Source organism: Akebia trifoliata, chromosome 1 (genome assembly GCF_017979445.1).
Source record: "Akebia trifoliata isolate Shusen 1 chromosome 1, ASM1797944v1, whole genome shotgun sequence".
In the NCBI taxonomy this organism is placed as follows: Eukaryota; Viridiplantae; Streptophyta; class Magnoliopsida; order Ranunculales; family Lardizabalaceae; genus Akebia; species Akebia trifoliata.
Window position 1 is genome coordinate 27989351 of NC_141375.1, and position 24522 is coordinate 28013872.

General features: G+C 35.2%; 3 protein-coding genes across 4 annotated transcripts; all 3 read left to right on the forward strand.

Moving 5' to 3' along the window:
• On the forward strand, positions 1-4746 carry LOC147411429 (G-type lectin S-receptor-like serine/threonine-protein kinase At4g27290). The gene is made up of 8 exons (XM_086432055.1): positions 1-155; positions 232-1714; positions 2115-2220; positions 3151-3281; positions 3382-3592; positions 3697-3934; positions 4015-4165; positions 4356-4746. The coding sequence occupies exons 2-8, from the start codon at positions 455-457 to the stop codon at positions 4650-4652; spliced, it is 2394 nt and encodes a 797-aa protein (XP_086288181.1). The 5' UTR covers positions 1-155; positions 232-454; the 3' UTR covers positions 4653-4746.
• Positions 4747-10432: 5686 nt separating this feature from the next.
• Positions 10433-15086, forward strand: LOC147411430 (G-type lectin S-receptor-like serine/threonine-protein kinase At4g27290). The gene is made up of 7 exons (XM_086448573.1): positions 10433-11787; positions 12165-12296; positions 13230-13357; positions 13748-13958; positions 14063-14300; positions 14381-14531; positions 14722-15086. The coding sequence occupies exons 1-7, from the start codon at positions 10488-10490 to the stop codon at positions 15016-15018; spliced, it is 2457 nt and encodes an 818-aa protein (XP_086304699.1). The 5' UTR covers positions 10433-10487; the 3' UTR covers positions 15019-15086.
• A 3262-nt stretch (positions 15087-18348) lies between these two features.
• Positions 18349-23715, forward strand: LOC147411431 (ylmG homolog protein 1-2, chloroplastic-like). 2 transcript variants are annotated; one of them, XM_086448613.1, is made up of 3 exons: positions 18349-19269; positions 23183-23214; positions 23325-23715. In XM_086448613.1, exon 1 carries the CDS (start codon positions 18418-18420, stop codon positions 19189-19191), a length of 774 nt encoding a protein of 257 aa, XP_086304739.1. In that variant the 5' UTR covers positions 18349-18417; the 3' UTR covers positions 19192-19269; positions 23183-23214; positions 23325-23715. The 2 variants fall into 2 exon arrangements, with proteins under 2 accessions (XP_086304739.1, XP_086304729.1); XM_086448603.1 differs by lacking the exon at positions 23183-23214.
• The last annotated feature ends 807 nt before the right edge of the window (positions 23716-24522 follow it).

Genomic DNA, 24522 nt, shown 5'->3' on the forward strand with positions numbered 1-24522 from the left:
ATTCCAATCTCAACAAAAACACAAAATCTCTTACCTTGAAAGTGATTTCAAACACCCCCAAAAGTTGATCTTTTGGAATGTTAGAGAAAACCTTCAACTTGTGGATTGATCCTTCACAAGATCAGTAACACACCTTCAAAGTTGTTACCAAACCGGTAAGTAAAATGAACTTGAGAAAGCCTTTAAAGTGGACTGATTTCACTCACTTTCCTTGTGTATGTGTTATTGTAGAGTTGAAGGCAGAGTGAGCGGAGAAAGAACATTAATTGTGGTTCAACGACGACAACCAAAAAGAAGTAAATGAGATAGGGATTAGGGAGAGAGATCTTGGAATGGGAAGAGTCTTCTTTCTTTTCAAGTGAACGTGGGACACATCTCATCACCACAAATTTCAACAGTTCACCTATGGTGAGGAATGACAGAGTTGATCCTAAAAAACACAAAATAATTATTGATGAAGAGGTGCATCTCATTCCTAGCTTTCATCTCATTGTTATCAAATATCTCCATTGCATTAGACACCATAACTCCAAACCAATTGATCAGTGGCAACCAGACCTTAGTTTCTCCAAACCAAATGTTCAAATTAGGATTCTTCAGTCCTAGTAATTCAAAGAATCGGTATTTGGGTATCTGGTACAAGTTTAGCCCACTAACAGTAGTATGGGTTGCCAACAGGAACAACCCATTAACAGATTCATCTGGAGTTTTAACAATAACATATAATGGAGATATTGTCCTTCTCAATCGGTCAAAGAGCGTTATCTGGTCTTCGAATATGTCTAGAGCGGTCGAGAGTCCGGTTGCTCAACTTTTAGACTCTGGAAATCTTGTTTTGAAAGATGATATCTTTGGTAAATCAGCAAGTTATCTATGGCAGAGTTTTGATTATCTATGTGATACTTTAATACCGGGCATGAAGCAGGGATGGAATTTACCGATGGGGGTAGATCGGTATTTGACATCGTGGAAGAACGTCGATGACCCTTCGATCGGAGAGTATTCTTACCGTATGGAACGTTCTGAATTACCTCAACTAGTTCTATGTAAAGGATCGATCAAACAGTTTAGAACAGGATCATGGAATGGAATTCGTTTGAGTGGAATTACACATTTTTTTCCAAACCCAGTTTTCAAACCCATATTCATGGCTAATTCAGATGAGGCCTTTTACATGACCGAGATCAGCGATACCTCTATTATTACAAGATTAGTAGTGAATCAATCGGGGATAATTCAACGTTTTACATGGAACCATGAGAGTCTGGATTGGAGGCTTTTATCCACAGTGCCTAAAGACCAATGTGACAATTATGGATTTTGTGGTAATAACAGTATTTGCAATATAAACAATGCTACGTTGTGTCAGTGTTTGCATGGATTCAGACCCAAATTACAACAAAATTGGGAAGCTTTCACTTGGTTGGAAGGCTGTGTTCGGAGAATTCCATTGGATTGTGGGAAGGGAGACAGGTTTTTAAAGATTGAACAGGTGAAATTGCCTGATACGTTGCGTTTTTGGATTAACAAAAGCATGAGCCTTTCGGAATGTGAGGTTGAGTGCTTGAAGAACTGTAATTGTGCAGCTTATACTAATTCAGATATTCGTGGAGGGGGCAGTGGATGTATTATCTGGTTCGGGGATTTGATCGATATTAGACAGTTTATAGATGAAGCAAAGCAAGATCTGTATATACGGTTGGCGGCATCGGAAGTAGGTACGTATTGTTATTGTTTTACTTTTTTTTTTTACAGTATTTATTCAACAATAAAATAAGTTCTTTAATTTGATTCTCGTCACAAATGACTAATTTTCTCGATATGTATAGTTTTCATGGAGATCTTTTATATTTTTACCAATTTCTCTATAGCTCTCTACAACACATAGATTTACCTTCAACACAATTAGTAGCCCTCAAATGAATTTGTGGAAAGTCCTTTTGCAAAATACTCAATTCTCCATTTCTTTTTTAGATTCTCAATCACCAAGTTTCTTGCAAATAAGTTATTTTTAAGTTGATTTGACCTACTAATGTTGTATTAAGCTTTTAACAAATGATTTACTTTTTTTAACGTTGTGGTGCATAGAATCAATCAACAACACCAATAAGTAGAAAAGACCAGCGGTGATGATAGTCATCATATCAATAGCTTCATCTATGCTTCTGTTGGGTTTGGTGATCGGGTGCATTATTTGGAAAATAAGGAAAAAGAAAGAAGGTAAAATCATTCTCAACACTAACAAAAATCTTCTAATATAAAATGTGTGATTGTCTAATTGTCTCCAGTGCTATTATATTACATTAGGCATACTTGTAAGTAGTTACTTTTCGTGTCATGGGCTGATCCAAACTGACCTTGTTGTCTGCTTTGATGGTGGTTTGACATTATCACCTGCACTTCCCAAAGAAGAAATTAAGGTGTTAGCGATGTTTTGATATGAGTGTCAACATCCGGCCCTGCATTGAAACATATCATTCAAGAACAGATTATGTCCTTTGATGTTAGGTGATGTCGTCTAGACTCCCAAACCAAGTGAGACTTATTTGCTGAAAAAATATACTAAATTAGGTGAACCACACCATCTGTCAAATTATTTCAATAAAATATGGACATGTTAAAGTTAAAATTAACGAAGAAGTTGTAGGCATGACTTGCATAAGGCTGGAGATGTACCAGCTAGAAAGGAGAACTTTGTTGGATCTTATTAAAGATGAGTTTCATTGTATTTTCGATGAATGACTAAAAAAATCTCCCTAGAGTCATCTTGATCATTGGCTTTTACCAAAACATGATTCAAATAACTAAATATATCTATTGGGGCCTAAAATATGTCATGTCAGATTCCTCTGTTTACTTTTGATATGAAAAACAAGAAAACATACACTAATGCAAAAGAAAAATCATTCAAAATGATTGCCACAGATTCTTGATAGGTAGCACCAACATTCTTGGAACCAAAACGCCCAAGTTATTATTCTATAATTTTTTGCCATTTCATGGACAGGACAGAGATGATTTGCATTGAGTAGTTGTAACGATGATGATATATAAAGATGGGAAACTCTGCAATTATTATAGTGTAGCCCTGGGGACCTTACCCATCGTTTCTTTATACTAATTCATTTTTCCAACAATATTCCTAACTAGCAATTAATAACAAAAGTGGGAAGGAAGAGCAAGAACTACCTTTGTTTGACTGGGCGACCATAGTAACCGCCACGGACAACTTCTCTTACGCAAATAAAATTGGAGAAGGTGGTTTTGGTTCAGTATACAAGGTAATTTCTATTTATGGACTAAAATGACAATAATATATAAGGTAATTAACTTCTCTTTCTTCTATTGTATTGGGAACATTATTCTATTTGGAATCTCCAGGGTAATCTAGTGGGGGGACAAGAAATAGCAGTGAAGAGGCTCTCCAAGGATTCCAGCCAAGGCCTCACTGAGTTCACAAATGAGTTGATATTGATTGCTAAACTTCAACACCGGAATCTCGTTAAGCTTTTGGGTTGTTGCATTCAAGGAGAAGAAAAGATGTTGATCTATGAATATATGCCCAACAAAAGCTTGGACTATTTCATTTTTGGTCTTCTATTCTCAACTCTTCCATATTTTTTAAATAATTGGATTGATTTATGTAAATTTACATACTAAACGAAAAGCTTTTGTTGGTTTGGATGTACTGTCCAGATAAAACTAGAAGCAAACTAGTGGATTGGAAGACACGGTTTGAAATTGTTTTGGGGATCGCTCGTGGACTTCTTTATCTTCATCAAGACTCTAGATTGAGAATCATTCATAGGGATCTCAAAGCCAGTAATATTCTACTAGATAGCAACCTTAACCCAAAAATTTCAGACTTTGGCATGGCAAAACTTTTTGGAAGGGATCAAACCGAAGAAAAAACAAAAAGAGTAGTCGGAACATAGTAAGTGACACCACATATATCAGAAATTAGAAATATATCCTCGTCATTCACAGATATTTATACTTAATGATATTTTGTAGTGGTTATATGTCTCCTGAGTACGCGATAGAGGGTTACTTTTCTGTGAAATCCGATGTCTTTAGCTTCGGTGTCTTAGTATTGGAGATAGTAAGTGGCAAAAGGAACAGAGGATTTTATCATCCAAATCACCATCATAACCTTCTCGGACATGTAAGTATGTTGAACTTAAAGTGCCTGTTTGGATTGCCATTTCTGCACCAGGAAGAATAGTTTGAAAGTCCTTATGAAAAATTATATCTTCTTTCAAACAAAAAATGGGTGATTGAAACAAGCACTGTTTTGTTAAAATATCACCATTCTGTCATTTAATGACCAAGGTTATGGATTGAAATTGTTTCAGGCATGGATACTATGGGAAGAAGGCAAGGCCTTGAAACTAATGGATTCATGTTTGAAGGATTCATGTGTTGTATCCGAAGTGTTACGATGTATCCAAGTAGGCCTATTGTGTGTACAAAAACTCCGAGATGACAGGCCTAACATGTCATCTGTGGTTTTTATGCTCGGTACTGAAAGCTCAGCATTGCCTCAAGCCAAACAGCCTGGTTTCTTTGGAGAAACAAGTCCTATTGATACAGGTACAAAAGAACGTCGCACCGAAAATGTGTTAACTATTACATCATTGGAAGCTAGATAGAGGATTCTTCGTACTTATGTTGATAACTTTATTGGTACTTATGTTAATAACTTCAAAAACTATAAAAAAATAAAATTATTATTTCTCTTTGAAATCTTGAGTCATTGTGTAGGCAGCTGAAAGGACATTAGGCATCGAAGTCAAGATTTCTTAATAGAGAAATGAAGAAAAAGCCTTTAGTAGGTTGCTAATCCAGGAAAATCCAATAGATCTCAATGGAATTTAAGAAATTCTAGAGTCGATTCTCATTCAATAATTAAAAAACTGTCCCCCTCCATTTACTTCAATAACCACTGTTTACATGAAAAGAGAGTCTGGAACCTAACTTCATAAATAAGTAATAACTCAACCATCCATATAAATTGTGAAGTAACTAAAAACTTATTAGTTTATGAGGATGAGGTCAAATCTAACCCAAGCTCAACCCATGATAGGAAAACTCCACCACGTGCTCTGCTTAAGTTTCGATTGGACCCATCCAAGTTGTACCCCAAGTGCTCTTGTGTGCATAAAGGGAAAGAACTAAAAAAACTAGAGCATTGGGTATCGATTAATTGTATATCATTGATGATTAATTGCCAGAAAGTATTACTTATAATCTTATCTCTAATACTCAATTAGTCTCCTCTCTCTCTCTCTCGCTCTATATATATATATATAGGGAAATGTTCATCAACAAACATTTTGACAAACATTTTGGCAAAACATTTTTCAAAATATGGGTTAGAGCTTTTGGAATGGGCTGATTTTTGGTGAGGATGATCTCTACGGTGAGGAGATCATCATCACCAAAAATCAGCCCATTCCAAAACCTCTTACCCATCAAAAATGGCTTACAAAAAATGGACGGTCCACGATTTCCCAACTTGTAAACATGGGGTTAGAAGTTTTGGAATGGGCTGATTTTTGATGAGGATGATCTCCTCACCATAGAGATCATGCTCATAAAAATCAGCCCATTCCAAAACCTCTAACCCATGTTTTGAAAAATGTTTTGCCAAAATGTTTGTTGCTGAAAGGGACCCATATATATATATATATATATATATATATATATATATATATATGTATATATAGGGTCAGGTTCTTACGACCCCTATTACGACTCATATTGCGACACACCATTTTGTCTTATATGGGCAAAAATGTTTGGAATGGGCTGATTTTTTGTGAGGATGATCTCTATGGTGAGGAGATCATCCTTGCCAAAAATCAGCTCATTATGAGATTTCTAGACCGTCCAATTTTTGTTGAAAAATTATAGACCGTCCAATTTTTGTAAATCAATTTTGATGGGGTTAGAAGTTTTGGAATTGGATGATTTTTTGCTAGGATGATCCTCTCATCACAGAGATCATCCTCACAAAAAATCATCCCATTCCAAACATTTTTTCCCATATAAGACAAAATGGTGTGTCGCAATATGAGTCGTAATAGGGGTCGTAATAACGCTGTTCATATATATCATGATTTTAATTACTACTAAGCTATACCATTTTATTTATTTTTAGAATAACTATAAGAGTCATGGGTTTCATAGTGTCATCTGCTTCGTGGGTGCAAGTACGATTGGAGGAACAATTAAGCTATAGATTCAACCACAAATCTATGTGATCATTATAATGGCTTAAGAAGAAAAAACATGTCTGGGCAAATCATCATTTTCAAATTTTTTAGATAGAAAGAAAAGGATACTAGTAAAGGCAAACAAATGTACGTAGGCCTTAGATGTCGAGAAGACCAACCAAATCTACAAAATGAGAAAAACTTAACTAAAATCAATGCTTACAATTATGTCCTGTTCAAAAACAAGATCATGATGGAAAATTCCTTTGCATTCATTGAAAGCGGCAACCCCTGTGATGAATTATGTGATGAATTATATCTAAAGATTTTATGTTAAGTGTTAATGCATTATATCTAATATAACGTATACATCTAATCTAATATCCTATGAGTAATGAAAAAACACGAAATTGGACGACTTGAATGCTAGAACCAACTGTTTGTATTGAAGGTCAGTAATCCAAAAGAGTGCGTATAATGACACCAGAACAATATTAGTAAGAGTGCTACTAGCCTTACTAAGTTACTAAGGATTTCATCCTCTTTAAGGGTCCGTATGCTCAACTTGTGGCATCCCAAAAACATGATCCCATGGTTCAATGTTGTAGAGGACAGAATCCTATGATAGAATGTAATGGTCTTTATTCCTTTTGTAAGGGTCTGCCTAATCCTCACTTAATCTTAAAAAAATAAATTTAGAAATTCCCATCTGGAGTCTTCAACCCACTTTTCCCCAATCCCATGAATAAAAGAGGCCCAGTTCTGATAACTAGTTCAGAAATGTGGACCTAATGCCACCTTCTAAGAATATCTTGGGGCCAAGAAAAGTTCAAATCTTGGGAGTGGATCATCTGTAGAACCTTTTTTCTTTTTCTACATTGGATAGAGCGCCATGTTGAAGAAAAATAACAAGTCAATTTTCTATGATTCAAGCAAATAAAATACTACCGCAAGAAAACAACACACTTCAACGCACCAATATGCAATGTATCAAGATGGTGGGGTATTTTTTTCCTCTACGATAGAAGAATTTGCACGATTTGTAGGTCGGTTGACCCTTGCAGTGTTCACACAGCAATATTAAAAAGGGTGAAAAAGAGATACTTGTCAATACTTATTGGGAAATGTTCAGCACCCTAAGTTTTACCACACATTTTAACAAACGTTTTTTGTCCTACATGGGTTAGAAGTTTTGGAATGAGTTGATTTTTGGTGAGGATGATCTCTATGATTAGAAGATCATCCTCCCCAAAAATCAGCCCATTCCGAAATGTTTAGCCCCATGTTTACACGTTGAAAAATCGTGGACCGTCCATTTTTTTGTAAATCAATTTTGATGGGGTTAGAAGTTTTGGAATGAACTGATTTTTGGTGAGGATGATCTCCTCACCATAGAGATCATCCTCACCAAAAATCAGCTCATTCCGAAACTTCTAACCCATGTAAGACAAAACACGTTTGTTAAAGTGTGTGGTAAAACTAAGGGTGGTGAACGGGACCCATACTTATTTAAAAGTCAAGCAAATAAATGGAGTCACCTTGCAAACTTAAGTGATCTTCTAACTACCCATCCATGTGGAGGTGGTTTCCAATCACACCTTTGATTTGACAGCAATTTATTCATTTTCATTGACTTAGCCTTCTGCTACTAATCAATAAAATTGAGAATGCAAATAAGACGATTAACTACTCAGGTTTTAATACTAAAAATTTCAACAAAGTAATTGGTCAGATTGATAACTTAGGATATGTTTGATAACACTTTAGAAGTCTGAAGTCTAATTTTTAATTTTTGAAATTTGAGTCTGGAAAAGATTTTTGTTTGTCATTTTTAAAATTTTTTAGTTACGAACAAAACTTTAAAATATAATGATCATATTGACAATATTACCTTTTTATAATTTTAATAAATTATTAATCGAAAAACATAACATGTTATGTATAATGAAATCATCTACATATTTAATTTCGATTTTTAATAAATCAAATATCCAAAAATTATTGTTTTCAAATTGAATTCATATTTGAGAAATTATATTTCAACAAGGTAATACTCAAACAATAAACAATCATGCATTTTCTAGTTGACTTACAATCTGATCACGTAAATTGATTATATCAACTAATGTTTGCGGTGAGAATATTTCATTATATCATATTAGATCTTCTAATGGTTCGGAATCTATTAGATTTTTGTATGAGAAAATTTTATTAAAGTAATAAAGAAATGAGGTTGAAATGAACAAACAAGGATTCAAATGGCCAAAAATACTCTAATAACTAAGCACTTGAAATGCTACACAATCAACCACTTCTCTCAAAAGTACCAAAAAACAACTTTCAAATTCCTTGAAAAAATTTCATTAAAAAAGAGAAAATTTGTCAGATCCTAATTATCTTACTAAACCATTTGCTTGACTATGATAAAAAATATAAACGACATTTAAAATTAATTTTTGATGTGCAAGCACTATCCCATTGGATTAAGATGTGAACTACCAAGTCACCTCTTCATCATCTATGGAATAGATAATTTTGATTTATTATTATAATAGACACTAGTATCCTATGGTTTTAAAAATCGTCCAAGACCAAGATGACTATCCTAATAATGTCAATCATTTTTTCTTGAGACACCAAAATCAGCAAAACCTAAATCTCATACACTTAAAAACCTTTAAAGATTTTTAAATTACAAACATATGATCAAAATAACATATATGAAACATATGATGTTAAAAGAAAAAGAGAAATCCATTAATAGATGAAAGTGATATATTAAAAAGATAGAGAAAGATCTTACTGTGTTAATTTCAAAGTAAAAAATATAGGATTTTCGAACAAGCAACGAGAGAAAGGGGGGAGACCTTGACAACACTGTTGTAGAATATGGAGATGTAGAAGAGAAACGAGAGGTAGAAAAGTTACAAATAAGGATTTTTGGGTTTGTACAAAGAAGGGATAAGTGATAGAAATCAGTGTTTTGAGAAGGATATTTTAGAAATAAAAAATAAATTCAAAATTCAGAAGTTTCATCTAGTATCGCCACATCACTTAATCAAAACTTTTGATTTTTGATTTTTAATTCTGAAATCTGAATCGAAACAAACGGCAATAGAACTTCTGAAGTTTGAATTTTAAAGATAGACCACCTCCATTCAAACTTCAGAAATGTTACCAAACACACACTTAGTCTTTTTTTAAAACATATTATTTAACTATTTATAAATAAATTATATTTTTATTTGACGTTTTGTGTCTTCCTTTGCTTGAATTGCTGCTTGGACTAATTGAAGAACTGTTATATATCTTAAAAAATCGTCACATAATCTTGCTCTTTATCTCCAAGTTTATGACTTACAATTGTTAGGAAACACTGCATCATTCTCTATATGTGCAAACCAATGTAGAATGTAAAATGTGGAATAAAAAAAATTGGATAAAAAAAAAAAATATGAACAAAAAAAAACACGATTTTTAACGTCAAAAACCCTCCAATGAGAAGGAAAAAAATCACAAGATACTAGTCCAGTAAAACTTCCACTATAAGAAATAGACTTGTAAAGAGAGGGTTGCCCCCGTTTTATACATTGCACATCCCAAGAGTTCTCGAAAAGTTTGCCACCTCAACTACCATGTGTGACATGCTTGCCTAAAGACCCAAAACTAGAGATGTTGTGCGACACACCAGACTAATTAATAGTCAGATTTTTTTTTTTTTCCAAGATATATAGGTCTCTTAGACCACCTGACTAATTTTCAGGCACGTGCAATCTCATTTCCAACACATAAAAAATAATTTTTGGGATAAACCCCAAGGGTGACCCGTACGAGGGGATTCAAAGTCGAAACCTCCGCTTCCTGACGCCTGGACTTGACCAACCCTTATATGGTTCAGAAATTTTGGGTAGGTAAGGTCTTCGCCTTCCTTCAAATTTGTAAAAGGGAAAGAGCAGCTCTTCAATTGATTGGATTTTGAGCTAAGCCGCTCCAAAACTTATGAAACCGACTCTTATTCATTATAATAATATTGATTGTGGAAAAAAAAAAAGAATAATAATTTTATTTATTTTAAAATGTTAAAAAACTATTATTTAACTATTTATAAATTTAATATTATTTTATTTGACTTTTTGCTTGAGTTGTTGCTTGGAACCTTGCACAAGTTGGAAGACTTGTTAATATCTTAAAAAATCGTCACATGATGTTGTTCTTTTCCTCCAAGTTTCTACCTAACAACAAATTTCAACAGTTCACCTATGGTGAGCAATGAGAGAGTTGATCCTAAAAAACACAAAATTATTGATGAAGAAGTACATCTCATTCCTTGCAATCATCTCATTGTTCTCAAATATCTCCATTGCATTAGACACCATAACTCCAAACCAATTCATCAGCGACAACCAGACCTTAGTTTCTCCAAACCAAATTTTTGAATTAGGATTCTTCAGTCCTAGTAATTCAAAGAACCGGTATTTGGGTATCTGGTACAAGTTTAGCCCACTAACAGTAGTATGGGTTGCCAACAGAAACGACCCATTAACAGATTCATCTGGAGTTCTAACAATAACATATAATGGAGATATTGTCCTTCTCAATCGATCAAAGAGTATTATCTGGTCTTCAAATACGTCGAGATCGGTCGAGAGTCCGGTTGCTCAACTTTTAGACTCTGGAAATCTTGTTTTGAAAGATGATATCTATGGTAAATCAGCAAGTTATCTATGGCAGAGTTTTGATTATCTATGTGATACTTTAATACCGGGCATGAAGCAGGGATGGAATTTAACGATGGGGGTGGATCAGTATTTGACATCGTGGAAGAACGTCGATGACCCTTCGATTGGAGAGTATTCTTACCGTATGGAACGTTCTGATTTACCTCAACTAGTTCTACATAAAGGATCGATCAAACAGTTTAGAACAGGACCATGGAATGGAATTCGTTTGAGTGGAATTTCACATTTTGTATCAAACCCAGTTTTCAAAGCCATATTCATGTCTAATTCAGATGAGGCTTTTTACATGACTGAGATCAGCGATGCCTCTATTATTACAAGATTAGTAATGAATCAATCGGGGATAATTCAACGTTTTACATGGAACCATGAGAGTCTGGATTGGAGGCTTTTATTCACAGTGCTTAAAGACCAATGTGACAATTATGGATTTTGTGGCAGTAACAGTATTTGCAACATAAGCAATTCTTCATGGTGTCAGTGTTTGCATGGATTCAGACCCAAATTACAACAAAATTGGGAAGCTTTCATTTGGTTGGAAGGCTGTGTTCGGAGAATTCCATTGGATTGTGGGAAGGGAGACAAGTTTTTAAAGATTGAACAGGTGAAATTGCCCGATACGTTGCGTTTTTGGGTTAACAAAAGCATGAGCCTTTCGGAATGTGAGGTGGAGTGCTTGAAGAACTGCAATTGTACAGCTTATGCTAATTCAGATATTCGTGGAGGGGGCAGTGGATGTATTATCTGGTTCGGGGATTTGGTCGATATTAGACAGTTTATCGATGTAGCAGACCAAGATCTGTATATACGGTTGGCGGCATCCGAATTAGGTACGTATTGTTATTGTTTTACGTTTTTTTTTTTTTTTTTACAAAATTTATTCAACAAGAAAATAAGTTCTTTAATTTGATTCTCGCCACAAATGACTAATCTTCTCTATGTGTATAGTTTTCATGGAGATCTTTTATATTTTTACCAATTTCTCTATAGCTCTCTGCAATATATAGATTTACCTTCAACACAATTAGTAGCCTTCAAATGAATTTGTGAAAAGTCCTTTTGCAAAACACTCAATTTTCCATTTCTTTTTGAGATTCTCAATCACCAAGTTTCTTGGAAATAAATTATTTTTAAGTTGATTTGACTTACTAATGCTGTATTAAGCTTTTAACAAATGATTTACTTTTTTTAACATTGTGGTGCGTAGAACCAATCAACTATGCCAATAAGAAGAAAAGACCAGCGGTGATAATAGTCATCATATCAATAGCTTCATCTATGCTTCTCTTGGGTTCGGTGATGGGGTGCATTATTTGGAAAATAAGGAGAAAGAAAGAAGGTAAAATCATTCTCAATACTTACAAAAATCTTCTAATATAAAATATGTGATTGTCTGATTGTCTCCAGTGCTATTATATTGCATTAAGCATGGTTGTAAGAAGTTACTTTTCATGTCATGGGCTGATCCAAACTGAACTTGTTCTCTGCTTTGATGGTGGTTTGACATTATCACCAGCACTTCCCAAAGAAGAAATTAAGGTGTTAGACTGGTTTTGATGTTAATGTCAACATCCAACCCTGCATTGAAACATGTCATTCAAGAACAGATCATGTCCTTCGATGTTAGGTGAAGTGTCGTCTAGACTCCCAAACCAAGTGAGACTTATTTGCTAAAAAAATATACTAAATTAGGTGAACCACACCATCTATCAAATTATTTCAATAAAATATGGACATGTTAAAGCTAAAATTAACAAAGAAGTTGTAGGCATGATCTGTATAACTGGAGATGTACCAGCTAGAAAGGAGAACTTTGTTGGATCTTATTAAAGAGGAGTCTCATTGTATTTTCGATAAATGACTAAAAAAATCTCCTTAGCGTCATCCTAATCATTAGCTTTTACCGAAACATGAATCAAATAACTAAATATATCTACTGGGGGCCTAAAATATGTCATTCATATTCCTCTGTTTACTTTTGATATGAGAAACAAGAAAACATACACTAATGCAAAAGAAAAATTATTCAAGATGATTGCCACAGATATCTGATAGGTAGCGCCAACATTCTTGGAACCAAAACGCCCAAGTTATTATTCTTTAATTGTTTGCCATTTCATGGACAGGACAGAGGTGATTTGCATTGAGTAGTTTTAATGATGATGATATATAAAGATGGGAAACTCTGCAATTATTATAGTGTAGACCCGGGGGCATTACCCATTGTTTCTTTATACTAATTCATTTTTCCAACAATATTTCTAACTAGCAGTTAATAACAAAAGTGGGAAGGAAGAGCAAGAACTACCTTCGTTTGACTGGACAACCATAGTAACAGTCACGGACAACTTCTCTTACGCAAATAAAATTGGAGAAGGTGGTTTTGGTTCAGTGTACAAGGTAATTTCTATTTATGGACTAAAATCAGGGGCGGAGTCAGGATTTTCTTGTAATGGGGGCAAACTATGGTTAGTTGTATAGTTGAAGACCTTGAATGGTGAAAAAATTATTTGTGCTGGAAAATATAATTGGAGGGAGGTGAAGGTGTGGGGGCAAAAATTGGAGGGAGATGAGGTTGTGGGGGCAAATGGGGAGAGAGGTGAGGGAGTTGAGACAAATGGGGCATGTAATTAGTTGAAAGTATAGGGGTGTCTCAAAGTTCTGTGGGGGCAATTGCCCCTACCAGCTCTTTACTAGCTCCGCCCTCACTAAAATGACAATAATATATAAGGTAATTAACTTCTCTTTCTTCTATTGTTTTGTAAAAATCATTCTAAATGTAATCTCCAGGGTAATCTAGCAGGGGGACAAGAAATAGCAGTGAAGAGGCTCTCCAAGGATTCTGGACAAGGCCTCACCGAGTTCACGAATGAGTTGATATTGATTGCTAAACTTCAACACCGAAATCTCGTTAAGCTTTTGGGTTATTGCATTCAAGGAGAAGAAAAGATGTTGATCTATGAATATATGCCCAACAAAAGCCTGGACTATTTCATTTTTGGTCTTCTATTCTTAACTCTTCCATATTTTTTAAATAATTGGATTGATTTATGTAAATTTACATACTAATCATAAAGCTTTTGTTGGTTTGGATGTACTGTCCAGATAAAACTAGAAGCAAACTAGTGGATTGGAAGACACGGTTTGAAATTGTTTTGGGGATCGCTCGTGGACTTCTTTATCTTCATCAAGACTCTAGATTGAGAATCATTCATAGGGATCTCAAAGCCAGTAATATTCTACTAGATAGCAACCTTAACCCAAAAATATCAGACTTTGGCATGGCAAAACTTTTTGGAGGGGATCAAACTGAAGAAAAAACAAAGAGAGTAGTCGGAACATAGTAAGTACCATTACATATATTAGAAGTTAGAAATATATCCTCATCATTCACAGATATTTATACTTAATGATATTTTGCAGTGGTTATATGTCTCCTGAGTACGCGATAGAGGGCTACTTTTCTGTGAAATCTGATGTCTTCAGCTTAGGTGTCTTAGTATTGGAGATAGTAAGTGGCAAAAGGAACAGAGGGTTTTATCATCCGAATCACCATCACAACCTTCTTGGACATGTAAGTATGATGAACTTAAAATGCCTGTTTGGATTGCCATTTCTGCACCAGGAAGAATGGTTTGAAAGCTCTTATGAAAAATTATATCTTTTTTCAAACAAAAAATGGTTGATTGAAACAAGCACTATTCTGATGAAATATCACCATTCTGTCATTTAATGACCAAGGTTATGGATTGAAATTTTTTCAGGCATGGATACTATGGGAAGAAGGCAATGCCTTGAAACTAATGGATACATGTTTGGAGGATTCATGTCTTGTATCTGAAGTGTTACGATGTATCCAAGTGGGCCTACTGTGTGTACAAAAACTCCGAGATGACAGGCCTAACATGTCATCTGTGGTTTTTATGCTCGGTACTGAAATCTCAGCATTGCCACAACCCAAACAGCCAGGTTTCTTTGGAGAAACAAGTCCTATTGATACAAGTACAGAAGAACGTCGCACTGAAAATGTGTTATCTATTACATCATTGGAAGCTAGATAGAGGATTCTTAATACTTATGTTGATAACTTCAAAAAATATATATAAAAAATTATTATTTCTTTTCAAAATCTTGTGAGACATTGTGTAGGCAGCTGAAAGGACATTAGGCATCGAAGTCAAGATTTCTTAAGAGAGAAATGAAGGACAAGTCTCTTATGGGTTGCTAGTCCAGGAAAATCGAATAGTTCTCAATGGAATTTAAGAAATTATACAATTGATTCTCATTCAATAATCGAATTGTCCTGGTCAGCGGGTGGAGTGCTGGACCAAATAATTTAGGGCTACTAAAGGGAAATTATATAACATTTTCTTAAGGGATTTTTTTTTTCTATTTGTGGAGATACATGCGTTTAGCAACTCCCGATATTTACAAATAGTGATCTCTAGGTGTATAAAACCAAGAAAAGAAAATAGTGATAGCTCTTGTTCTGCTATGTGGACGTAAGATCTTCTGTGTTTCGTGTGTTTTTTGTTCTTTTTACTGCTTCGTTGTTTCACAAGAATTGAATAACACCAAATGCAACATCAAAATTGAAAAAGAAAGAACATCATATCTCGAAGTCGACATGGCAAAAGAAAAAAAGGAAAAAAAAAAAAAAGAGATTCACTAATTCTACATAACTTTTACAAAGGAAATAATAATCCAAGATTATGGACTTTTTTAATATAGATTTTATCAAGAGATGCAGTTACTTTTTTAAAGAAAGAACATTAACTTGTGCCTAGTGCTAGGATTTTCTTGAGAGATGTCAATAAAAACAAAAACAATTAAATTTAGGGACTGACTAAGACTCAATTATTAAACTTTCCCTCGCACTAGGCAAAAGGTTTGAAGTATCCAAAATACTCTTTTCTCACCTCTTGAGTTACCTGAATTTTTTTTAAACTCTGATTGCATCCATCTTGATACTTGGTGATGCAGAACAATGATTGAAGGAAAATCATGTACTCATAATTTCAAAGATTTGCGATGATGAACAAAAAACATCATAAATTTTAAGGGTTTAGATGTAACTTTTGATTTGAATGTCATTTTACTATTATATAATATATGTATTTAGAGTGTTTCTCAAATAGCTATCCACTTGTTATGCACTCAGATAAAGGTTGACAATTCATTGTTTTAAATCTCAGCCAAAATGAAGACGACTCGATCTCATTAATGGACGAAACATCAAAACGACTTTTAAAACTATGTTTGACATCCACTTCTATTATTGGGCAAAAAGGCTATGCTCTCGTCCCATTTATGGGTAGAACTTCGAAGTTTCAAGAGTCTTAAGAAAAGTATAATTTTCATTTTCATGCGAGGATATCAAACCTTTTACGTAAGAGTCATGATAATTTGACTACCCCACGTGCACACTCAATTGACTCTCCTGACGTGATAAGTTCGGGAGCCGTAGATCTGTACGCCTTGGGATACATGGTTCTCTCAGGATACACTTTTTATAGGAAAGTGCACTTGTGTATCCCGAGGCATTCAAATCTACGACAACTAAACTTGTCATATCAAGAGAGTCAATTGAGTGTGCTAGGTAGTCAGATTATCACAATTCTCTATGTAACTTAAAGATAATAAATTTAAGATTAATGCTAGAGTTACCTCAATGGGGGACACATGGGCACATCTTCATGTAATGGTGGGCATGCCCATAAATGCATTTTCTCTGAGATATAAGTAAAATGCATGTATGGACATGAACACCACCATGTCAGGTGTCCTGCTCAAGTCACGACTCCTTAAATTTACACTTCAAGTGACGTTTGTCTTTCCACACTACACATAACTTTTTTATACGAATAGCCAACATCAAACTTGTACTCAATCTCACCACCAATCTTAAATTTTCAATTATATAATGAGTCGTGCTGGGATGACACAAACGAAAACACAAAGGTGACAAAACGATGTGGTGTTGCACACATTATTTTTTATTTTTTTTTTTTGAAAAGTATAATATATTGATCAGAGAGGAGAGACAAGAAACAAAGAGGCCGAGAGAGCCTCAAAGAAAAGCAAAAAAAGAAAAACAACACTAATCATTACACAAGGAGTGCCATCTAAAAACAAAATCATCAAATGAAGTTCCCGTAAACTCTATGTTCTGCTTTGACCAAAGGTATAATAAACCAAAGATCTCCAAGAAACCTGCATAAGAGTTGCTACTTTTGTTATTGAACACTCTGTTGTTTCGCTCGTTCCAAATCCCCCAAGTGATAGTCGAGGGAAGCATATCCCAAAGGATTTTTTTCCTGGTATGAAAAGCCTTACTGGTCCATTCTACTAACACCGAGGAGAACTTACGAGGAAGGACCCAGTTAAAATCGAAAAGACCAAGAAAAGTCGACCAAATGTCAAAAGAAAAAGAGCAATGGATTAATAAATGATCAACAGATTCCGCATCACTCATGCAAAGGGGACAACCGTTGGGAATGATCCAACCCCGCACAATCAAATTATCCAACGTGAGAATCCTACTAAGAGAAGCCAACCAAACGAAAAAAGATACTTTAGAAGGGACTAACCTGGACCAATTGATTGATCCCACCAAGGAACTCTCTACATTAGAAGAAAGCCACTTATAGAAAGACCTAACAGAGAATCTCGAATCCTTAGCCATTGTCCACTCCCACTTATCCTGTTCGTTGTCGTTGAGATGAACTGTATACATGAGATCAAGGAAAGATGTTACATCGGTTAGCTCCCAATCATTAAAATTTCTTCTGAACCCCAAATCCCAAGTAGGACCAGACTCATTGCCAACCAAACACTGCTGGATAGAGCGGTTCTTGTTGATTGAACAAGTGTACAAAGACGGGAATTGGACTGCCAGAGGCGATATACCACACCAACTATCCTCCCAGAATCTAATCCTATCTCCCAATCCCACTTTGAATCTTATCCCTCTCTTGAAATCCTCCATCACTTTAAGAATCCCTTTCCAAACACTACACCCATAAGGATCTTTAGCCTCGCCGCTATACCAGCCTAACATTTCTTCACCGAATCTCCAAAGCCATTTTTCTAATAGAGCTCTATTGGCTAATCTAAGCCCCTTTATTGTAGATGATTTTCTGCAAGATACGAGTAAAAAACGTTTACCGTTATGTGTGCACCTACCGCATCATTTTTTCCTCCTTTGGTCTCCATTTGTGTTATTCAGCATTTTCCTTATGTAATAAGTGTAATGATTTTGTACTTAAACCTGAGGTAATTCAATAGCTCAAGTGACATGTATTCTGTAAGAACCGTAGATTTTTCCTTCGGGATACACAACTGCACATCCCCATTAAACATGTTGAGGCCGCATCGAGTTACAAAATCAGCACTCGTATGATAGATAAGAAGGAGAGACATAGAGGCCGTGCTGTGCGTGTTACGCTGCAGAGAAGAAAATGGCTTCTTTAATGGCTTCCACTGAAACCCTCATCCTTAGAAACCCTAACCCCAAAATCCCATCTCATCCCCAAATAAAAGCTTTAAGCTCAAACCACGTTAGCTATCTCTCTACCTTCTCATTTCCAAAACCCATTCTCAGCAGACTCAAATCACAATATAAACCTCTGCAACCAAGCCCAAAATTTAGGGTTTCAGCATCCTCAGCTTCCCCTCCTGTAATCCCAACAACAAACCCATTAAAGAACAATAATACCCAATCTTCAAATCTTCTTTCCGATTCAACCCGCTCCATTGCATCTATCATCGCAATTGCCTTCTCAATCTCCAAAATTTTCGCTTCCTCGATTCGAGGGGTTTCACTCAAGATTAAGGGAATTCGATTAAATCCCACATCAGAAGAACTGGCGAAGATTCGAAATCTCCAAGAAAGCCTAGTTTGCACGGTAGGTCCACTGTTCTTCGCCGCAGTCCGAGACCGTCCGAGTGGATACCTAAACACTCCATTAACAGTTGTAGCTTCTGGTATGGCTAAGTGGCTCGATATCTACAGTGGGGTTTTGATGGTTAGGGTTTTGCTCAGTTGGTTCCCCAACATTCCATGGGATCGTCAACCTCTATCGGCAATTCGGGATCTTTGTGATCCTTACTTGAACCTTTTCAGGAACATAATCCCACCAATCTTTGACACTCTCGATGTTAGTCCTCTTCTCGCGTTTGCTGTTTTGGGCGTTCTTGGTTCAATTCTGCAAAGCACCAGAGGAGGTTTTTGAACTAAAGCATTTCAACAAGATAATGTGGATTTGATGTTTATGGTTTTTTAAGGTTGCAAGCTGGTCGGTAGAATTCGAGTAAGAGATGAGTAATTTGTGTTTTTTATACTTTTGTTTGTTTAATTATTGTGGTTGAAATAGTAATGTGGAATCAAATGTATTAGTTCAGATTTTGTATCGAAGTATCTCATATTTAATTTGCATATCACATGTATTTCTTGTTTAGGGATTAACAATTTGTTTCAATTTTATGTGACGGTTGGTGCTATAACTTCCCAATTGAATTTCATGACTAAACATCTCATTAACAGCATAACTTATCTGACTTAGAGCGTAGAATGAAATTCTAAGTTTCAGTGAATGACATAATTGTTAACAATATAGGATATACAGATGAGCAAAAGAGAGATTTATTTTCTTTGATTTATGTTACACATCTGTTTTGTGTCCTCTTGAAGACATCTCAATACATGTGTGTCCTCCAGACCATTCTTACAGTTGGACAGTTATCATGTAAGCTTCAAATTATGAATCTTCGGTCCTAGCAATTCGTAGCACTAATTTTATTCCAAAAATTTGGGGTCAATTGAATGAATCCTTATCTTATGTTCATTTATGTTCGAAGCCATTTTTGGGTTGCAAACTGGGAGAGGACCCACTTAAAGAGTCATTATTAGTCTTATGAAAATGATGGAAAGCTGTTTCTTCTCAATGGCTATCAGTGTGATTCTTCACAGTCCATCATTTGGTCCTTTCTCTTGGAACTCCATAAGTTGCCAAAGAAATTTATGTGTTTTCTTGGGCATTTAAAAAAAAAATATACATGGAGTAAGTTTATTGAAATAGAAAAGCTAAAGAGGTAGAGATCACCTCCAAAAAAATAAATAAATAAATAAACTTGATCTTTACAAATTTCTTCCCACCTAAACAAAAAATCTTTGGAAAAAAAGATTGTGATTGTGGAGATCATTTTTGTCCCACTCTGTGATAAAGACGTGTGTCTTGGAGAAATGAGCAAATTCAATAGGGAGTGCCGAATTTATCCCGCGCAAGCATCACGGGATCATTGGGAGCAACCTAACAGATACTTACCAAAGTCAAGGATAGTGTCCAAACTGAGAACAGCCAAACTAGGAACAATCTGACTCATTTCCACTTAGGCCAAGCCCCCGATGAGCACGGTATGAACTGGGCATGAACAACAATAGTGTTTGGCACTATCCCAAGTGAGGACCGACTGAAGAAGTAACACGGCTGTATTTGACCGAGGTGGACCAAGTGAAAGTGAAGATTAGGGGTGGCAATGGGTCGGATCAAGTTGTGTTGAGGTAAGGGTATTATGAAATTTTACCAAACCCGACCCATATAATAATCGTGTCAAAAACTTAAACCCAAACCCAACCCATTTATAAATAGGTATACCTAACCCAACCAATATATAACCTGTTTGATGCAATTCCAATCTTTATTGGAAAGAATAAGTTACATTTTTTTTATAAGTATAATATATTGAAAAAGAGGGAAAACAAGAAACACGGAGGCTGAGAAAGCCTCACAAAGAGCAACAAAGAAAGGAAAAATACAACATCACTGATTACATAAAGAGTTCCATCTAAAAACAAAATCATCAAAAGTAATCCCCACGAATTCTATGTTCTGCTTGGACCAAAGGTTTAACAGGCCCAAGATCTCTAAAAAACTCGCTTGAGAGCTACTAGACTCTTTTTTTTTGTTGAAAAGTAGAGCTACTAGACTTACTATTGAACACCCTGTTATTTCTCTTGTTCCAAACCCCCCAAGCAATAGCCGCTAGAAGCATAGCCCACAAGAACCGTTTTCTGGTGTGGAAAGAATAAGTTATATTTCCACCACCAAAAATAAAATACCTTAACTAAAAATAAAGTCATACAAACATAAACTAAGTTCAATGGTAAAAGTAACTTTCTTTTGATATTTTTTTTCAAACTTCATATATTTTTTCCTTTACAACCATGTGGCATCAGATCATGTTTTTGGATGCAATAAGGTGATGTGGTCAGAAAACTTTCCATCCTAACTTAGCAAGGAAATTATTTTTCATTATTATTATTGGCTAAGCAAAGTGTATTTCATTATCGCATTAAAAAACTAGCCATACTTAGTAAAGGTCGTTTTGCTCACATGAATCACCATAATAGGAATCAAAACATTGTGCCTCTAGATGTAAATGAAAAACCGGATGAAAAAAATAAAGTAAGGAAAATATTTTTTCTCATCAAAACTAAAAGCTTAACCATTAATTATTTTAAAAATATCTAAAAACACCCTCTATTTTTTTTAGAATTAAAAAAATAAAATATATTATAAAAAAATTCTAGGAAATTCTTGTAAAAAATGGGTAATTGAAAATTTCTTAAATAATTGTTGATATATTTAAAATAACATGTTAATGACAAAATAATCAAACGTGTCAAAACAGATTAAGTGGTAACCCGAACCCAACTCATTTAATAATCGTTTTAGACAAGTTGACACTATTATGACCCAAACCCACTAATTTTGTGTTGTTTTCGAGTCGTGTTCGCGGATCATATAAGATTGTCATGTTCGCGGATCATATAAGATTGCCACCCCTAGTAAAGATCAATCCTCAAATTGGCAAATTCACAAGCTTATTGTAATTTTACTATCATCGTCTTCTTCACTCTCCTTAAACTTTGGAGGATCTTCGGCAAGCACAACGCCGAGACTCCATCATTCTCACCTTCTTTTCTTCTACCATTCAAAGAGCTCCAAAGAAGTAGAAGGGAGCTAGACTACCATAAACAAGAGAAGGAAACTGTTAGATCAAGGTCAAAGTCATCATCAAAAAGACATTCTCATCTCGAGGAGTGGAAGCCCAAAAAAGCTCCATAGTGACAATGGCTTATATATATAAGGCACTAACTTCGCCCTAATACTTCCAAAAGTTCTTCCGATCTCCAAATGATGGCTTGTAGATTGTTGAGAGCACCCAAGAAAAATTATTTCATTTTACTTGTCATGTATATCATCTTTTATGGGCCAAAATGTCACCTTTACCTTTATCTTTACTGAATCATCACCTCGGTCTTCCTTGAGTGATTAGGTTTGATATATGTGTAGACACTTGATGCTTTTAATGCCCCCTTTCTTTGGCTTTTTGAAGATCGTTGGCCCTTGAATCACTAGAGCCTCACGTACAATGTATTCAGTACATTTTTTTTCATGTATGACCTCTTTCTTGGCATTTTTCCTATATTGCCATACTTTGGGTTGTCTAAGATGTTCAAACATGCTTTTACCGCATCTTATATCTCGTGGCTAAACGAGTTTTGGAACAAAAACACTAGTTCCTTGGTAATTATTGATTCCCTTGTCTATACACCGAAAGCTCTATCCCCACCACCCATGGTTGCTTTAGGTAGATTGGTGGATAAAGAATGCTTAAAAGAGCCCTATCTCTTTCGTAAACAGAGACAGCTTTATTTGCTGAACATAGAAGATTTTTTCCCTCACAATTCGACTGTCCCGAAGTAGACTATCAACTTGGGCAACCTTGAGTACCAATTGGTAGTAGTCGAAAAAAACTTCAATGTATCAAAATTAAACAATGGCTAGAACAAGAAAATAAACAAAGAAAAATGCAAGAAGCAGAATCAGAAATACAAAGAAGTACAACTCCAATACTCGTATGAGTTTCTTGGGTTGCAACAGCATGTGCGTTGTCTCTGTGTACATTCCAAGGTGTAGGTTGAGTTTAATGTTTTAACCTTCGAAATTTGAGGTTGACTTTTTTCAAATCAGAAGGTTCTGAGGCGGGTGTTGCACATGATTTTTCAGTCCCATTATCTCGATTATAGGATTAATTTGATTCATTCCAGCATACTTCATTTCCCCGTTTCGGCTTATATTTGTAGAAGTTGGGTTATTACGTAAGTTTTTTAGTATCGAGTTACTTGCCTATAATTTTCTAATGTGAGTTAAATTGCAGGTGTAGTTAATCAATGTTCTAGTGGCCTTTAGGTTAGTTTCTGATTTTACTTAATTTAGTGTTTTGTTTCCTGTTGTGAACAACTCTAATCACTAATGATAGTATCATAGTAAACTCCTAATCATACTTTCTTTTTATACAGTCAAGAGAAACTAGGAATGCCCCCGTTAGGAGATACTATCGAGGAGAGTCAATTGAGATGGTTTGGACAACAAAGACCAGTGATGCACTAATGAGATAGATCACTTTCTCGCAAATTTCAAAATAAAAGAAGCATGATGACTACTGGTTTCCTTTTTTTGTTCCATCTTAACCTTGCTTCCACCAATTAAGAGAATGTGAGGGAAAGTTCACTGGATTTTCATTAGCTAGCTATATATTTGAGCTCTCCCGTACATTAGTTCTTTTATCAGATTTGTTGCTTGGGGTCATTCGCCACTCTTATCAAACTTTTCATTGATTTGTTGTTTGGATGGAACTTTTCATTTTGGGATTGTCTGCTGTTAAATTACTAATAGAATTGCTCTTTGCAATTTGAGATTCTCTTGGATAATTTGAGACATGATTGTTTGGCTGTTATGTATGAGACTACAGATCTTACAGGTCTTGGAATTCCTCAACTGTTACTAGGTCCTGGTCGGATCCTTTTAAATGTTGGTCCATGTCCAACCTGGTTCTCTCGCCAAGACTTGGATTTGTGTCTATTGTGCTGCCATATATCATATGTGGTCCATTATTTTTCTCACATGATATAGATCCATCCAACCCTCTAACAAATGCTTACAGGTTGGATTCTTGATTTTAAATAAGTTCACATGGCATGAGGTAAGGAATCAACAAGTAGCTTGGACTAAATCCGACATAGGACCAATGATGTGGTGATGGTTCCAAGTTCATCCCTGATCATTTCCTTTTATCTGAACCCACCTCATTTTATTATTATTATAGATATATGTTATGTTACTGGTCAAAAAAATGGGTATTGATCTCCTACACCGTTTCATTCCCTACCAAAATTGGATAAAATTTGAAGGATAGTTTGAATATATTCAACTACTTCCTGCCAAAAATGGGTAAGAAGTTCTTTTTTTTTTTTTGGTTCCCTTGGATGGGAATCCTCTAAGTAATAGAGATTTTTTTAAGATGTGAAATTTGTAGTTAAAATATGATTTTCTTCGAATAAAACAAAATTAAGGAGAGAGAGAGAGAGAGAGATTATTTTCTTCTAAGAAAATGAAAGAGCCCCAACTCTCAAGAACAAAATAATCCTTTATTTTTATTTATATTTTTTGGACGTGTCTTTTCTAAGAAAGAAGAAGAATAGGAATAAAAGAAATGAA